We start from the raw sequence: 18,511 nt of genomic DNA on the forward strand, positions 1-18,511 counted from the left end.
ATCCCCCCTTCCATATTTCTGGACAGGGTTCCTGGGTCCATCATGGCCCAGAGGGTCTAAGAGGGTTCCTGGCATGGCCAAGCCCATGTGGGTTCCAGTGTGAGAAGGTCTTATCCTGGCAGTCACCGATGAAGAAGAAGAGGATGGATATTGCACTGGAATGCAATGCACTGTGAGCTCCTGAAGCACCTTGAATGCCACCCCTCTCTTTGTTTTATGAAAATAAGATGCCAGGTAGCAGAGGGACTTTCCAAAATTGCAGAAGTGGCACTCAGTGTGGGGTTCTGAGCTTTGGAGACTGGGGAGGGACAGGACACCAGGCAGTTGTCAGGACAGCCACTCTCCTGGTGAAAGTGGGGCAAGTGACCCCAACCTCACAGATGAGGAGATGGAAGATGCAGGAGTCATTCTTACCATCACACGTTTCATTAGTCTCATTGGTGAACATTTCCTGAGAATCAATCTCGTGTCCTCTGATGCACTGGCAGTAGCTCTCCTCTATGTCCTGGCAGTCTATATATATTCCACAGGACACTGTCCAAGGTGGTTCACACTCGTTGATTTCTGCAACACAACAGGACAAAGGATCACCCCCAAAAGGTGTGAGTTCCCACAGGACAGAGACCCTGGCCTCCGGTTTGACCCTGCCATGGGGGCTGCACAGAACACAACCCCTGGTTGGCACCCCTGGGGCTGGGCTGGTCCAGAGCCAGCTGCTCCAGAAAGCCTGCTGACCACTCTACTCATTTCTGCTCTCTGGCTGGGTCTGAGGGCACCTATATTCAGACCCACTGCTGTGCCATGCTGGAAGGAGATCTGCATCCCCTCTGCAGGCCATGTCGGGTAGAGATGGAGGCACTGACTCAGCTCCAGTCCCTCCTCTGTGGTGCTCTTAGCACTATCAGGGACCTGGGGGTGGGCTCCACACAGGGTAACAGGGGCACTGAAGGCTGTCCTCGGTGCTGGGGCAATGGAAGGAGTCATGGCTCAGGGGCTGTTGAGGGTCACAGTCATCATTCAGACTTGAGCATAGAGCCAGGTGGTCAGGCACCTGCCCAGCGCTGGCTTCCATCCTCATTTACTCCCAGTGGCCGAAGTGCACCCTCACTCCCCATCAGGCACTCCCCCAGCTCCCCAGGTCAGGCCTTTCCAAGATGCCTCAGGATGTCTCCGGGGGAGTCTTGCTGTCTCCACCCCTGAGGGAAGTCCCCCCTTATTAGAGGCAGTCTCAGATGTGGAATGAAGAAGCAGCATCAAGGTTCCCACAGCTGAGTCACTGGGGGTGTTTTCTGGCATCTTGTCTCTCTCTGTTCTCTGAACATGAGAGAAAAGATGCCCATGACCCAGGTCCCCTTTGGGTAGGTCAGGGGCCCAGAGAGGAGGTGCTGGACACCATTGGCTAAAAACAACAACTTAATAAAAACCAGGGACACAAGAGGGATCAAAATGCAGGGACAGGAGCCAGCCTTGTGGAGCAGTGGTTAAGTTCCCACATTCTGCTTCGGCAGCCCAGGGTTCACTGGTTTGGATCCTGGGTGTGGACACGGCACCACTTGGCAAGCCATGCTGTGGGAGGCGTCCCACATATAAAGTAGAGGAAGATGGGCAGGGCCTGTCTTCCTCAGCAAAATGAGGAGGATTGGCAGCGGATGTTAGGTCAGGGCTAATCTTCCTCAAAAAAAAAAAAAAAAAATCCAGGGACAGAAAGTTTGGCACTCGTGCATCCAATCACAAGACCAAAGACTTTAGAACCTGAAAGGACTCACACGTCACGACGACTCAGGCAGGCGACTGGTCTCCCCCACATCAGACCTCTCTTCTCTGTACTTGCAGACTTCCCTTCTAAGGCCCAGACCCAGGCTGTGGGTGTCAGCACCAGGACAGGACAGGACGCAGAGGGACGCATACCTGAAGGATTCGTGTTCAGCCCCCACCTGGCAACGGGGCTTCCCTCCTCTGTTCTATGATGGCGGCAATGGCTGGACATCTGTTCCCAAGGTTGACGGGAGGGTGTGAAGCCAAGTGTGGGACCGTTGAGAATGAGGTGCAAGGGATGGGGAGAGACATGAGGATGGGACATCTCCACCTGACAGGCGCCCTCCCAGAGAGGAGCTGGGATCCAGGGGCATTAGCAGCAGGGTCTCCTGTCCATGGTCACCCATCTACAAATCTCCGTGAGACACACACGCACACACAGAGGAGACTTTAGGAACACCGCCAGGGTCATGGATGGCTGGGCTGTTGTCACAACAACGTCGGCTTTTTCCACCTGACAAAATTTACTTTCCCCCAAATACTAAATAACACACGTATACTAGGAAGCAAAGAAAATTATCCATAATCCATTCCACAGACTACCGAAACTTTTAGGGGTATTTTTTCTCATTTTTTCAGACATATAGGGAATGTTTTTACCTTCATTATCAATAAATACGCATCTGAGACCATTTTGAGTCCATGGAGACTATTTCCTAGTGTAAAAACAGTATAATTTTCTTCTTTTCCTATTTATAAAGATTGTGGTAAAATGCACAACATAAAATTTACCATCTTACTAATTTTAAAATAGTATAATTTCCTTTTATGACCCTGTATTTTTAAAGAATGAAAACTCCTTTGTTTTACACCTGGATTTACATTCGACCACATTATTAGTTGTAGGATTTGGAAAAGTCACTCGATCTCTTTCCACCAAATCTGATCATTTAAACCACAGGCCGAGCTCTGCCTCCCTCACGGGGCTGCTGTGAGCATGAGGTGGGAGACCATGGTCGTGAGCTGGGTTCCTGGCGAGCTCTGGCTGGTAGGAGCCTGAGCTTCCAGGCCCGGGCTGTGTCTTTCCTCCTGTTGCTTCCATTATTTGTCCTCTTTCTTTGTGCAATGAGAATAATAATAATAACAAAATCATAATAACAGCAGTACAAAGATGATGGCTTGCATTTTTGCTGTGTACTACTCTTTCCCTGTTCTTCACACAGGTAAATATTAAGTCTTGCACCATCCCCATGGGGGGACTGGATGATAATACTCAGTTTACACACAAGCAAACTGAAAGGAGAACCAATTTCCCGAATGTCGGAGAGCCAGTCAGGGGCAGAGCAGCACTTGGAGCCCTCGGAGCCCTCGGAGCCCAGCTGCCCTGTGTGAGCTCTCAACTCTCTCCCTACTGACCGTGAAAGCAGGTGCCCACGTCCCTCACACTTCCCCTGCCTGGCTCTTCTCTCATCCCTGACACAGTGCTTCTGTGCTGCTCTTGGGGCTGAAGGCTCTGGATGCCCCACCGTCTCCACATGCCCCCACCACCCCAAGCCCCTACTGTACCGTCACAACTCTCCACGGGGCTGGATATGATATTTGGAGATACAGAACTGAGTCCTGGAATGCAGCGACAGGCGTTGGCGTTGACACATGGAGGGTTTGGAGGGCACCATCGAACACAGGCTATGGGGGCAGAAGCAGTGGGGATGGGGATCATAGTCAGAAGGCTCAAAAATGGATGAAGCCCACTGCCAGCTAGGGATCCAAGAGTAGAGTAGAGCAGATAAGGGGAGGGATGGCCTCCATTGGAAGAGGAAGAGACAAAATCTCTGGACATTTAGGGAGGAAGAAACAGCTTCTTTTGTCCCCCGAGGACCATCTCGGAGCCTCAGTTGCAGAATAAGTCGTCTTTCACTCCCTCCCTTGTTGGTGACAGGATCCAGACCCCAGCATGGACTCCCCAGCTTATGTCAAAATGGGGCTGGCTGAGCACTCACCTCCAGCATTCAGGGCTGCAGCTCCCAATGGCAACAACAGCAGCACTGAGAGTCCTGGGGCATAAAAAACAGAGCAATGACAAAGAGGGGAGTGTTAAGGTCCAATTTTAATCCCTGTCCACATGGCCATTGCCTCCTGTGGAGGTGGTTCTGGCCCTGCAGCCCATGGCTTTGCGGCAGCATCTCCAAGGCTCCTGTAGTTCACTGGAAATTGAGGGCTCAGCCTCTCCCTCCATCTCCAGGGACTCCCTGAGGACTCGGTCACTGACAGCCCCAGCCCTGGTGGAACCTCAGGTGCTGCAGGTAAGTGGACAGAATATATGCAGACAGCTGGAGACAGGGACACACCTTAGGAACTCCAGCTCCTCCCAATGGATGGGGTAAATCTTGAAGGAGAAAGGTCTCAGATTGGAGTGCCTTTGCCCAGACCCAGGATCTTTGCTGTCTGGCAATGGCTGAAATTTGCTTTGAGGATTTCTCTTCCAGGATCACTCTCCATGTTTAGGCACATGTTTCAGGGCATACAAGAAGAGTGTGGGTTTGGAGGAAGTAAGCCCAAAGTTTGAACCCCAGCTCACAGCGATATCAGCAGGGCACGGAGCCCTGGAATCAGGGGGCAGTGACAACAGGTGGAGAGTGGGAACTAAGGAAGCTGCAGGTAGAGCAACTCTCTCCTGGTGAGTGGACTCTCCAGGGACAGCAGCCATGGCTTCCTGGTTCCTCCAGTGAGCTCCTGGCGTCCTCTAGTGCACTGAGGGCACAGCCTTCCTCCTTGGCCCCCAGGCCAGTCCTGAGAAATGAGTCACTGAGCAGGCGTGGTGGGGTGAAAGCCGCTATGGGCACTAAGGAATGAAGTCTGCTGTACAGGCCACAATCAGTCTGCCTCACAGGGTCTGTCATCACATCTACGTGAGCTGAAAATCTTCAGATCTGCATGCCTTTACGGAATTTTTCTTTTTGGCTAAAAGCAAAGATGAATTTCTCTTAACGTTGCACTGCCAGTTCTCACTGTGCAAGGTGGTGGAGGACCCTGGCGGACGATGGGTTTGGAGATGGACACGCCCACGTCTGCAGCCCAGACTTCCCCCTGGTGGGTGCACGGCTTCAGGAACGCTGCCCATTCTTTGCCCACGCTTGCCCCAGTGCAAAGTGGGTGCAACGGTAACTGTGATAGGATGAGCTTTATTCTGACCGTAGATTAGTGAAGACTAACAACGGGTTAGCGCAGTGCCTGACACAGAGCAAACAGACAACGTACATCAGCTAAAGGGAAGGAAAGAGCAGAAGAAGGAAAGGAAGAGCAGTTTCCCTCCTGTTCCTCTTCTACCTTCCTGTTCCCTGAGACACAGCTGCATGCGCCAGACTCCAGGGTCAGGCGGAATCACACGCTCAGCTCGGTTCTCTCAGGGGTCAGAGTCCTAGACTTCCACTCTGCCCTCCTTGCCACGAAATGTCCTTTTCTTTTGTGGCTCCAACCTGTGCTGAGGAAAGCCAGGCTCCGGGGCCAGACCACCCGAGACCACACCCAGCCCGGAGCTGCCCCTCGGGAAAGCTGTGCAGGCGACTCATGCCTCAGATGCCCATCAACCGTGCTCCTGTTCCTAGAGTGTGGCCCCCAGAGCAGGCGCAAATGATCCTAATGTCCCATGCATGTGAATAAGGTCATTAGTCTACTGAGATGTTATACATGCACACCTAAAAATGTGCATATCTGGGAGAAGCTAACTTTGCTCTTCATTTCTTTCAAAGCCCCACACTATGTTGCACATTGGACCCTCCAAAATGTGCTCAGCTTTAAAAAAAATCATGTTCCACAAATCAGATGATAATAAATATGACTATTTTGATAGAAACCAGGAAAAAAGTTCCAACCAATGAGAACAACATATAAGAAGAACATAACCTGCTAGGTAATGGGTATTATCTTAAGCATTGAAGGAAATAGAGACTAATCAGAATTAAGCTGACCTCACTAATACTGGTTATTACTAATTCACTGTTATTGTCCCTCAAAGAATTTCATGACCTACACAAAGCCTATAACATAAAGGATGACATTTTTTCTCAGTGCATTAGAATTTTCAGAGAGTTTGGTTATCTACTCTTCTGAAAAAAAATATTATGTACCAGTTATTCCAGGGTAGAGCACCCAGATATTTGGTCAAACGTTAGCCTAGATTTGCTGTGAATGTGATTTTTGGAAATATTCACATTTAAATCAGAAGGCTTTGAGTGTAGTAGATTACCCTTCGTAATCTGGGTGACCCTCATCAAGTCAGCTGAAGATGTTAAGAGAATAAAGACTGACTGAGTCCAGACTGCCTTTGGACTCAAGATGCAGCATCAGGTCTTCCCCAATTTCCAGCCTGTCTACTTGCCCTGAAGAATTCGGACATTCTAATCTCCACAATTGCATGTGCCAATTCCTAAAAATAAATCCCCCCCTCTCTCTCTGTATATATATATATATATATATATATATATATATATATATATATATATATACACACACACACACACATCCTATTGGTTCTGTTCTTTTGAGAACCTGCACAAATACAGGTGGTGAAATAAGAAATCTCTCTTAAGTCTCCACCTGCGCCCTACGAATAAGCTTCATTGACTTTCTCCTTTGAGACTAAATATAATGGGGCTACTATCTTTCTTATAATTTCTTCCCTGCTCTCCCTTACAGAAATAGTGGGAAAATGAGCCAGAAATTGATCACAGAACAGAGAACATTCTCAAACTGGACAGACAGTTCCTAGGTAGCTTTAGTCTTCTCTCACCATTGTTATGATCCTTCCTACCTGGCAGCAACCTGAGATGTCTGTTTCTCATGGTGCACAGAGAGTCCAGCAAGCCCAGCCACGGAGGATGTCGGATCTTGGTCTGTGAGTGTGAAGAAGTCTCACTTTAAATACGACTTGTGCCTAATGAGCTGACTTAGGAAAACAGAGGTCTGGTTGCTTTCTTCCCCCTAATCTAATTTCTCTGAAACTCACAGTTCTATTTTTAAGTGTTTGCACAGCATCCTTAACGTTTGTTGTGAAAGCCTCCTTGATGGTGGTTTTTAAACCTTTTTGATATAGGAAGACGTGATTGTGCATCAAAATACCTCCCCAAACAAAGTCAGTCTACTGGTCTTTTTGCCCCCAGGATGGATGTAGTTCAGAGGGAACAGATGTATCTATTTATTATGTATTAATAGACATTTATTTTTATATTTTTATTTGGAAAAGATATAGATGCACAGAAGTTGCAAAAATAATACCAAGAGGTCCTGTGTACCCTTCACCCAGTTTCCTGAAAAACTTATATTTTTATGTAATGATAGCCCAATATCTAAACCAAGAAATTTACATAGGCACAACGTGTGTATAGTTTTATGCCATTTTATCATGTGCACATGCCTGTAACTGTCCCTCCAATCATGACATATACTATTCCATCACCACAAGACCTCCTTCATGCTATCCCATAATCCCTAAATCCTGGCAGGTATAAAACTAAGATTTTTCTGTTCTTCAACAATATCAAAACAGTCTTAGATTACTATTTACTGACAAAGGAAAATATTCCTGATTTGTTTTAAAAGATGAGGAAAAGCATACCCCCAAAATTTTCCAGTAGTCTGTGTGGTGGAATTATGGTGATTTTCTTTGCATTTTTAATGCTTGCTTTATTTTCTACATGTATTAGTCTGCTAGGATTGCTATAACAAAATGGCATAAACTTGGCAGCTTAAAGAACAGAAATTTATTTTCTCACAGTTCTGGAGGCTGTATGTCCAAGATCAAGATGTTGGCAGGGCTGGTTTCTGGGGAGATCTGTCTCTTGGCTTGTAGATGGTGCCTTCTTGCTGTGTCTTCACATGGTCTCATGGTCTTTGCTCTGTGTGTGGCGGGGGGAGAGAGAGAGAGAGAGAGAGAGAGAGAAGGGGGGACAGAGGGAGAGATCACTGATGTCTCTTCTTCTTGGAAGGACATTAATCCTAAGGGATTAGGGCCCCACCCTTGGGACCTCATTTAACCTTAACTATTCCTAAATGGTCTTATCTCCAAATACAATCACATGAGGGAGTCATATGGGGCTTCAACATACGAATTTGGGGGGATCCAATTCAGTCCACATTACCATGTGAAATTCAATTTTTGAGAAAAAGTAACTTTTGTCAGAAAAGCTTGATTTGATTTCTCCTTCATTCCTGAAGGATAATTTTTCTGGAAACAGAATTTGGGGCTGACAACTCTTTTCATTCAAAATTTGAAATATATTCTGCTACACTGCACTGGAACCCATGGTTTCTGATCAGAAATTAGCTGTGATTCAGACAGTTTTTCCTTTATCGGTAAGGTTTCATTCTCTCTCACTGCTTCCAAGGCTTTTCCACTGTCTTTAGTTTTCACAAGTTTGATTTTGATGTATCCTGGCATGGGTTTCTTTGAGTTTATCCTATTTGGAGATTCCACAGCTTCTTGAATCTATATGTTTTTGTCTTTTGGAAAATTTGAGAAATTTTTAGCCATTTATTCCTCTGAACAATTTTGAGATCCACATTCTCTTATCTCCCTCTGGAATTCAATGACACAAATATCAGATTTTTGTTATAGTCTCACAGGTCCCTCACACTCTGTTCATTTTTTTATAGCCTATTTTCTTTCTGTTATTCAAATTGGGCAATTTTTATTGTTCTGTCTTCAAGTTTGGTGATTTTTTTTATCCTTTTTTTCCCTCCATTCTGCTATTAAGCTCATCCAGACAAGTTTTCATTTCAGTTATTGGATTTTTCAGGTCTAAAATTTCCATTTAGGTCTTTTTTGTATCATGCTTTTTGTCAAGGTTTTCTATTTCTCTGCTGAGATTTTTTATTTTTTCACTTATTTCTGAAAAGTTTGTGTGTAATTGTTCACTGGAACATTTTTCGTTATAGGTGTCTTAAAATACTTGTCAGAGGATTCTAACATTTGTGTCATCTCAAGCTGAGATTTTCCTGGTTCTTGGGATGACAACGATTTTTTACTGTATCCTGGATATTTAAGGTATTATGTTTCAAAACTAGATTTTATTAACTTCTTCAGTTTTGGCTGACTCCTCTGACATCATTGCAGTGGGGAAAGGGCTGCCATCTCGTTTCTGGCCCATGAGGGTGGGATCCAGCTTTCCTGCTTGGGCTCCACTAATGCTCCCGTGGGGGAGGGATACCTTGTTACTGCTGGGGGGGGGTTGGAGGGTCTCGCTCACAACCAGGCCTCTGCTGACACCACCTGACTGGGCTGTAGAGAAACCTCCCCACATGCCTCCACTGACTCCACAGACAGGGGCTCTTTCCAATGGGCATGATAGGCATCCCACCTCCTTCTCTGCTGCAGCCCATCGGGTGGGAGGAGTGCTTCCTTACAGATGGCAGGAGTGGAGGGCTGGGCTTCCCACCTGACCTCTGCTGCTGAGGGGAAGCGTGGGACACAGTCTTTTCTGTGGTGTTTGGTTGGAGTGGGCAGTTACTGTTGACCTACTCTCTGTTGTGTTGGCTGCCCTTTTCTTGGTCTTTTGGCTAAGGGGGGAGCAGGTTTCTCTTGCGGGCACTTCTTTTATCTGCACCCGTTGGTATTTCTGGGTTGCAACCTCTTTGTGCCAAGTCTGGGATGTATGAGGCAGGAAGAAAACCCACAGAATCAACACTGCGTATTTCCTTGGGTCCCACGGTTCCTGTGCTATGTGCCTTCTCTACACCTTTCAGAGCCTTCTTATGGTTGTTTTATGTATAAAATGTTTGTATTTACATTAGTTGTAGTTGTGTTTTAACATAAAATTTTCTATAGTGTGAACTTTGTTCACAACTCGTCCTTTAGTCAACAATATTTTGGGAGAGTTTTTGTATGTCATACATACAGATCCACATCTTTCTTTTTGGCTGCTGTTGCATATATTTAGATGACACAATATGAATAAATTATGCATTGCCATTCCCTTTGTTGATGCACATTTAGATGGGCTCTTGTTTCTCATTGCTACAATAATTCTGCAATGAATGTTTCAAAAGTGCCATAGGGAGAACATTTGTAAATTTCCTTAGACTAGGCATCAAGTGGTTCAAATACTGAGTCATAGAGCATATGTATTTTACATTGTCATAAATTCTGCCACACTTCTATCTAATGGCACCTGTGAAATTACCCAGGTTCTATATGAGAGGATCAATCCTCCATATCCAATCAACAATACTGTCATTTTTTTATGTTTCATTTTTAACATGAAAAATTTTGTTGACTTGTGGCTTAAGTGATTTCCATGTTCTAGTCAATCATTTATCTTATTTAGAAGGAAATTAATAGAAGAAGAAAGATACAGTAGCTTAAAAATGGCAGGAAAGTGTGTTCCTTATATATTTGTGGATGGAGAAAAGTCAAAGACTTCAAGAATATAAGCCAACCTTCTGAGCACACAGGTGCCTCCATCCATAGGACGACAAGGCCAGACCAGGTGAACTGCACAGTACCTGTCAACTTTACAATTCTAAGATTCTTTAAGCTTAGCAGTTAACCATTCAGATGCTTAGGGATCACAGACGTCTTGGAATCTTGAAATTATACATTATCAAAGGCTTTCATTTTCCCCAATTCGATTGGCAAACAATTTATCTTAATATCATATCAATTGTACTTCTCTCATTACCAGTGTAGTTGAAATTTTCATGTATTTTTTGTAATTTCATGGTTCTCTCTGAATTATCTGCTCATATTTTTGAACATGTTCTATTTTATTCATTGTGTTTTTCTTATTGATTTTAAGGAGTTAAGAATATATTTATGTGCATGATGTGTGTGTATGTATTTATACCTATATATCATTTAAAAAATAATGTAAAACTTCTACTGTATCACATCTTCAAACTCTGCTTCTGCCATCATAAGATTTTTTTTTCTGAAAACCCTGTCACCTGCTTTATTTCTGGGGAAGGATAAGGGGAGAAGAGAGAATATTCACTTGAACTTGAGCAGCAGCTAAATTGGAAGCAATGGAGTCAGCAATTTTAGGTCTCTAAGCTTCCTCTGATCCATCAGGGAATGCTGGAACTTCCTTGTTTGGAGATTAAAGACTTAAATTTTTCCCTGGAGCAAGATCATCCATTTTAGCTGGGTTAAAAAAAATAAAGACAACCCCAAAACACCAATTGGGGAGTTAACAAAGAAAATAGGGCCAAGTTACTTCTTTCAAATGCAGATTTTTAAATACAATATATTTATAAACCCTAGTGGTTTTCTCTTGATTCCACCCTTCTCCCACCCCTGACAGGAGCCCCAGGAACCTGCAGAGCATGAGCATCACCAACCAGATGTGAATCCGGCTGTCCCTCCACATTGGAGTCCAACTGCTCATGGACTGTCCTAGCTCAGCTGCCCCCAGGGCCTGGAAGCAGTAGCCGTGCTGTCAGGGAGGGCAGATGCTAAGGATGCCACCAGTCAGAGAGTCGAACGCTGGGCACTGGGTCCAGGATGACATGCACACCCTCTTCACTGCACAGTGTCTGACCAGCGAGGACAGGAGTGTCTTGGAGCACCAGTCGCACTCAATGATTCCACTTGTCCGTTCTCACACTGATATAAATGGGGTAAATCTCAGCCCCATGACAATTGGAATAATGATGAAATTGAAGGTGGTGTCACCATAAACTTTTCATTTTATTTTGGTCCAGGTTTTCAATGATTTACTGTATGGAATTTTGCTTTAGTGCTTGTCTAGGACATTGTTCTTCATTTTCTAATAATTTAATAATTTTGGTAGATTTTAATGTTCCTAGAAGTTGGTTAGTAAATAATATTTTTCTAAATGAATATCGTGTTGTCCTGATACCATTTATTGGAGAGAATATTGTTCCTACACTGTTTTCCATGCCTTCTTTCACACATTGCTTTGAAATTCGATTTCTATTGACTATTAAATTGTTATACATGATGTATTCTTTATTTTGTTTCATTAATGCATTTTTCTATTCCAGGAACCACACCACACTTTTAAAAATGCTATAGTTTTGACGATTTTATTGGTCCTATAAGGCAAATATTTGTTTTCTATGTTCAATAAAACCAAATCTCAACTTTGATGAAGAGAGACTTTAATTAGAAAGACTATTACATTAGGGAGAATGTGCTAATCTCAGAAATCTGTGAGCCTTTCAAAATCATACAGAAAAATGTTCCCCTCTTATAAGGTTAAGAAGGAGGCATGCAGAGATAAGCCGAATCTCTGAAGGGGAAGCTTGACGAAGGGAAATTACCAGGGGGTTCTGATGGGGAGTCTCCCTGTGGTCAGCCAATTTCGGAGAGAAAATTAAGCAGGGGGAGCAGTTCCACTTTCTTTGTTTTTATTCAGGCTTGAGAGCGAGCAGAGTTTAGGGGCCTGTGGTAAAGAGAGAAGCTGATTAAAGTTTAGTGATGGCAAAGCAGAGGGTAGGAAGTGGGCAAATGTGAACAATTGATCACTAATTATTCTCTACAGCTGTACTGCTTCTTTTATATATTTTCTTGTCCTGTATAAACATTATAGCTAGTTTACAAAGTTCCATGAAAACATCTTGGAAGTTTGATTGCGTAGATTAATTTGGAGGTAATGGCGTCCCTGTAATGTCAAGATTTCCCCATCCCACCAGTATAACTCTCTTTAGGGAGGTTATGATTTCATTGTTTTCTACTTTACACTTTCTTCCTTGAGGGCTTCATGTATTTCTTGTAGAATTGTTCCTAGATATTTTCAAAGATTATTATTTTTTTATTTTAAACAGGTTTTCCTATTGTATTTTAAAATGAATTTTTACCTTGATAGAAAAACCATTGCATTTTGTTTGTTGATACTGCCATAGTATCTTATTGAATTGTCAGAATTTTTCCGTGAACTCTCTGAAGTTTTCTTGGTAGACAATTATGCGATCTCCGTATAACGACTGCTTTGTGTTTTCTTTCAAGCACACCCAGGTCTCATTGACCACTTCGTGTGGTCTGACGGAGAAGAGGGACCTTAAGTAGAGTTCAGCCTCTTGCGGCTGATTCCTGGTGGGGGGTATCCTCCAAACCTGGAAATAGGAAGTTTGTGACCAGAGGAGCCTGGGAACCAGAAATTCTTTCCGAACCTGGAAATGGAAGAAGCGGATATGCAGTAAAGGAAATTGAAATCGCAGTACCGTTCATCCAGGAATCCAACGCTTGGGTGTTGAGGATTCTGAGAACCCAGGAAATTGGAATTCCATCTGTGGTCAGCGTGAGAAATGGGACGAATGTAGAGCCTGGAAAGGAATTGAAGCGAGAGGAAGAGCGCGACGCCGGGAGGGACCAGCAGGAGGGGCGGGCTGTGGGTGAGCGGTCCTGATGGAGTGCGTGAGAGATGATGGCGGAGGTGGGTGGGGCTCCGCAGAGCAGGATGGGAAAATCTGGAGCGCGCCCAGGGAGCTGGGGAGATGACGAGAGGGCTGTGAGCTGAGGAAGCTGAGACATCGAGACAGGAGACAATGAGTCTCAGGTGAAAGAAATGGCCAATAGCTGAGCCAGCATTTAAACCCCAGTCAGTATAGACTGAATTTTCCAGCTCTGCAAAACCATAAGATCATGGTAGAAGGTGAATCTCGGATTACTGCTTGGGCCTTGTTTTGTAGGGGTTGTTTTAGGGGCCTTGTTTTCAGGGGGTTTGCATGTTAGGTAAAGTACTGTGTATTGTCTGCTTCAGGAAGCAGCTCATTTTCAAGCAGAAGTGAAAATATCCTCCTGGGGTGAACGGGGTCTGCTTCAGAGCCTCACTCTCACCCCAGTCCCACCGATAGTGGACGCCTTGTGGGGAATTAATGATTTCCAGGGAGAGAGATTGCAGGCGGAGTAACTGGTCTGGAAAATACAAACACACCAAGAAAAAATTTTAAGTTGTCCCCATAATCCAGAGATAAGAAGCCCCCTCTAGATGTGAACACTTTCAAATGAGAAGTGGATAGATAGCCACCTGTATAAATTTATTTTTGCTTTTAAGCAAGTTAGAATTCTTTTTCTTTTTCACATCACAAAAAAATATGAATATTCTCTTCATAAATGTCTCAAGCAATGTATGTGCTCAACAAAACATGAAAAGTACCCCCTACAGCACATAGCTGACCCCTGCAACACACAGGCACGTGTGAACATGCATGTTCTCTCTCCTTTACAAAGGTACTCATGACTCACACTTTGTAATGTACCCAAGCATTTTTCTAAATATTAATCTAGTTATTTTTATGTATCTCTATATATTTTAAAAACCTGTATCAAACTATGTGTAAGATTTTATGAGTAGCATTTTCTGCATGAAAAGAATCCTTTTTATGTACATATTCCTTCCACCTTTTTTCACAGCTCCATAGATTTTCCTGTGGTTGAACTCTAATTTGTTAAACTGCTTCCTATTGTAAGTAAATATTTTAGTTTTGAAAGAGGAATTGGAAATTTGAAGTGGGTACATAGTTGATTATTTGACAGACATACGGACGTGATATTGAGGGTGGAGGACGGCAAAGACCCCAGACCTGTCTGTGACTTCCTTGACCTGTTACCCTGATAAGAAGAATTGAGGCCCATGGTCTAACACAGATCTCAGGGCTGGAGTGTCTGGAAGCAGGAGAAGTGAACGGCCTAATGCTGAATTCTCCGTAAGGGGCAGGGAGAGGGTGAGTCTGTGTACATCCATAACTTACTGCTCCCCCTCCACCAGAGCAGCATGGCCCCCACACTGAGCTGACATCTGTGGCTCCCTACAGTTGCACGTGTAAGGCCTGGGGAGGCTGGGACCACAGAGCTTCCTGTGTTCCCACACTACTGCTCTTCCTTAAAAATTCTGAATGTATTGTGGTGATCATTTCACAATATATGTAAATCAAACCATCATGCTGTGTGCCCGAAACTTACACAATGATGTATTCAACTATTTCTCAATAAAACTGGAAAAATCTTTAGCATCGTCGTTTTCTGCGTTTCTCTTTGATCTTCATGTCAAAAGAAAAATTACTAGAAAAGTTGAACTATTCTCCCAAACATCCAGAAGTCACCTCTGATTCTTTGTAACCTATTTATTGTGAAGTACACAGTACTATATGCTTATGTTGCAATTTTAAATAATCTCCCACAAATTAGAGATTCTGTCAAATTTGTTTTTGAACCCTTTCCCAATTCAGTGGAAATCTCATTGTGAATAGGATGTCTATTCTTCCTTGCAAACTCAAGGCAAAACCTATAACTTTTAAATCACATTAGTAATAATATGTTCTTATTGAAACATCTTAGATATTACAAAAGATGTTATCATACCCTTAATCGCTGCCCCCAAACTTAGGGTCTTCACTTTGTAATTGTAAAATATACAGTATTTTACCATTTATCAGAATTAACACAATAATACCATGCATATTGTATTTCAAGCTGCTTTTTTCACTCAACATGTATATTGGAGAATACTTCATGCCAGTACAGAAGCCACACTATAGATGGAAGTATTTTACTCTTTTTTACTCATATATATATACCCCCAATTATCTTGTAATTTTTTATTGATGGATGAGTGCATATTTTAAAAAGATTAACAGAAACTTGTAATTATAAAGTAAGAATAGCAGCAATTGTAAAGCATAACCGACTCAAAACGGTCCTGATACTTTACATCTGAGAGAGCATCCTTTCCCACAAACGCAGGAAGTCCAATGGTCTGCAAACACACTGTGCTGTGAGAACCTCCCCGCTTTGCCAGCACTGAGGACAAGTTTCTTGCTAGAATACTGAATTTGGAATCCTCACATAACTCAGAAAGCATTACTCTCAATTTGGAAATACATACTTCTACTCACGTAACAGATTTTGTTATTTACTAATTTTTTTGTAAAACGAAAGCCTATTGATGTGCGCTCTGAAAGACCCATAGGAGGGCTATGTTTTTGGAATGGGTTACAGTCCTTTGGAAGGATTGTTCCACCCCACTGGAGGGCTCAGAACCAAAATGCGAGTGACTACGTTAGTGTGGAAGTTTCAAGGGCACCTTGTGGGAGTGGAAAGCAGGTGGGAAGCCACAGAGAAGCATTTGGCCTTGGCCAAATTGCTCTATTTTAAAAAAGGCAATTTTTTTACGAGCAGTTTTAGGTTCACAGAAAAATTAAGAGGAAAGCACAGAGATTTTTCCATATACCCCTTGCCCCTACATGTGTATAGCCTGTCACCAGAGTGGTACAATGGTTATAACTGATGCACCTATACTGACGTGTCAGAATCGCCCAAAGGCCACAGTTTCCGTCAGGGTTCACTCTGGTGTCATCCATTCTGTTGTCTGCATATTTTTCAATCTTTTGCTCTTGTAAATTTACTGCAGAAAAAGCTTCTTGTAAATATCTTCCTATGAACTTAGAGTGTTTCTCTAAGGTAGATTAAAATAGTGAAACTGATGGGCCTTACAGTACGTGCATCTTAAGTTTTCATAGCTAGTACCAAATTGCTGAATAGTCTGTATCAACTTACCCTGGTACCACATGGGATTGTCCATTTCACCCTATCTAACCAATATCGAATGTTATCCAACCTTGCAGATTTTTACAATCTAATGTTTGACTATATTAGCTCCTTGTATTAATTCCAATTTCCTTGATTATGTTTTTATTAACAATTTTCTTTTCTTTTTCTGTCGATAACCTATATTTTGTATATGTATTTTTTTTTGAGGAATATTGGCCCTGAGCTAACTACTGCCAGTCTTCCTCTTTTTTGCTGAGGAAGCCTGGCCCTGAGCTAACATCCGTGCCCATCTTCCTCTACTTTCTGTGTGGGACGCCTACCAAAGCATGGCATGCTAAGTGGTGCCATGTCCGCACCCGGGATCCGAACCAGCGAACCCCGGGCTGCTGAGAAGTGTAACGTGCGAACTTAACCGCTGTGCCACTGGGCTGGCCCCTCTTTCTAATATTTTGTTAGCGCCTTATTATTGAAATTTAGAAGTTCTGTGTACATTATAGATATTAATCTCTTATTAACATTGCAAATAATTTAGTTTATTGTCTTCAGGCTTTGTTAATGGTGACTTTTATTATCCAGAAACTTTAAGTAGTAAAGCTTGTCAACTTTTTTCCTATGCCTTTGGATTTTGACTAAAAGGATGTCATCAATGAAATTTTAAGTTGTGGACTCTCCTTTCTTTTCAGATTTCCCATATGTTCATATAGATTGTCTACTTTTTCCAGTAGAACAGGGTTTCTCAACCCTGGGGATAACAGAAGAGAACATGACATTTTTTGTTAAAAGTTACTTTCTCTTTACACCTTATATGTTGCTATAGCAAATTTCCTGTTTCTAATGGAGAAAAGGAAGACAGCTGTTTTTAGCATCTGTGTAATGTAAGGGAGTTTAGGGTAGTTTCTCAACTTCAGCATTATCGTGGCAGAGGCTGTCCTGTGCATTGCAGAATGTTGAGCAGAAGCCTTTGCCTTCACTCACTAAATTCCAGCTCACCCGCATTCAGTTGTGAAACCAATGATGTTTCCAGAAATTGCCAAATGCTCCCTGGGGCAAAATTGCCCCTCAGGTGAGATCTGCTGCAACAGAAGCTTCAGCATATTAGTCCTATTTAAAATTCCCTGTTCGTTTATCTTTAATTCTGGTTCTGTTGATTTCTTCATGGGTTGTTTTTTCTTGCTTTTGTTTGTGTTTCGTAATTTTTGATTGAATGCTGGACAATGAGTGTAGGACAGTAGACACTGAGGCATATATTATTTATTACTGGAAATAATTCTTCTGTTAGGCTGTTTGGGGAAGCTTGAGTCCATCCAGTCTCGGAGTAAAGAGGCAGCTTGTCTTTAACTCATTATCAAACAGCTCAGGAGAAAAATGGGGTAATAAGTTATTATTTGGGAAATATGGGTGAAGGGTGTACAGGAATTCTTTGTAAAATGTTAGCATCTTTTCTGTAATTCTGAAATTATATCAAAATAAAAAGTTAAAAAATTTAAGTCCTTCAGCATCTCATTTAATTTTAATTTAATGTTTTAATTGATCAATATCTTTTAACATATTTCTTGTTTTGGTGTCCCAATTCTAAATTCTTTGTAACTTTAAAAAACTATAACTTTTTACAAATGATACTTATAAGTAATATATCTTTCTTTAAGAAAATAAAATCATCCATCAGTCTTCAGTAAAGCTTAGTTTAACAAAATTGGCTATTGCTTTATAAGGGCTTTTTCTTAAGATTGTACTTTTCACCTGTTATAAACTAAAACAATATACCATAACTTTTTAGAAAACTTTAAATCACAATTTTGTATAACAGTTCTTAAAATGACTGGATTTTTGTTAATAACTTTATGATTGGCCATAAAATTACAGCCAAGCTATTGAATGACAGACAAAAATGAGCCTCTCCATCTGTTCTGGTAATTTTTACTGTGCCTGAAGCAAGCCCTGGCACTCTCGGAAGATGCTTAAATCACAACCACCTGTCAGATTTCTGGTCCCCTGCATTGCAGAAGCAGCCAAATTCTACTGTGCCAGCATCACCAGTGTACCATACTCCTAGAAAAGATTTTCTCAAATGTGTTTCATGGTATTATAAACCCATGGTGATGATCCATCAAAAAGAGATTCAATGCTGAAATAAATTTCAAAAGCGTTTTGCAGTGTAGCCTTTTGCTTGAAGACACAATTTTCATTAGTGTAAAAAAGAAACTGACACTCTCCTTTAATTTAACTCTCACATTGTAAACATTTTTGATA

At 42.6% G+C, this 18,511-nt stretch overlaps 1 protein-coding gene across 1 annotated transcript in view; it reads right to left on the reverse strand.

Annotated features, from left to right (window-relative positions):
- The window catches only part of LOC100053365 (adhesion G protein-coupled receptor E2-like), a 31,973-nt gene extending 25,231 nt beyond the window's left edge, over nt 1-6,742 (reverse strand). The window contains 4 exon segments of the mRNA XM_070262175.1: nt 415-564; nt 3,322-3,441; nt 3,756-3,809; nt 6,566-6,742. Of these exon segments, the coding sequence (XP_070118276.1) occupies nt 415-564; nt 3,322-3,441; nt 3,756-3,809; nt 6,566-6,596 (355 nt within the window). The 5' untranslated portion in view covers nt 6,597-6,742.
- Between the last annotated feature and the right edge of the window lie 11,769 nt (nt 6,743-18,511).

This window comes from Equus caballus, chromosome 3 (genome assembly GCF_041296265.1).
Source record: "Equus caballus isolate H_3958 breed thoroughbred chromosome 3, TB-T2T, whole genome shotgun sequence".
NCBI lineage: Eukaryota > Metazoa > Chordata > Mammalia > Perissodactyla > Equidae > Equus > Equus caballus.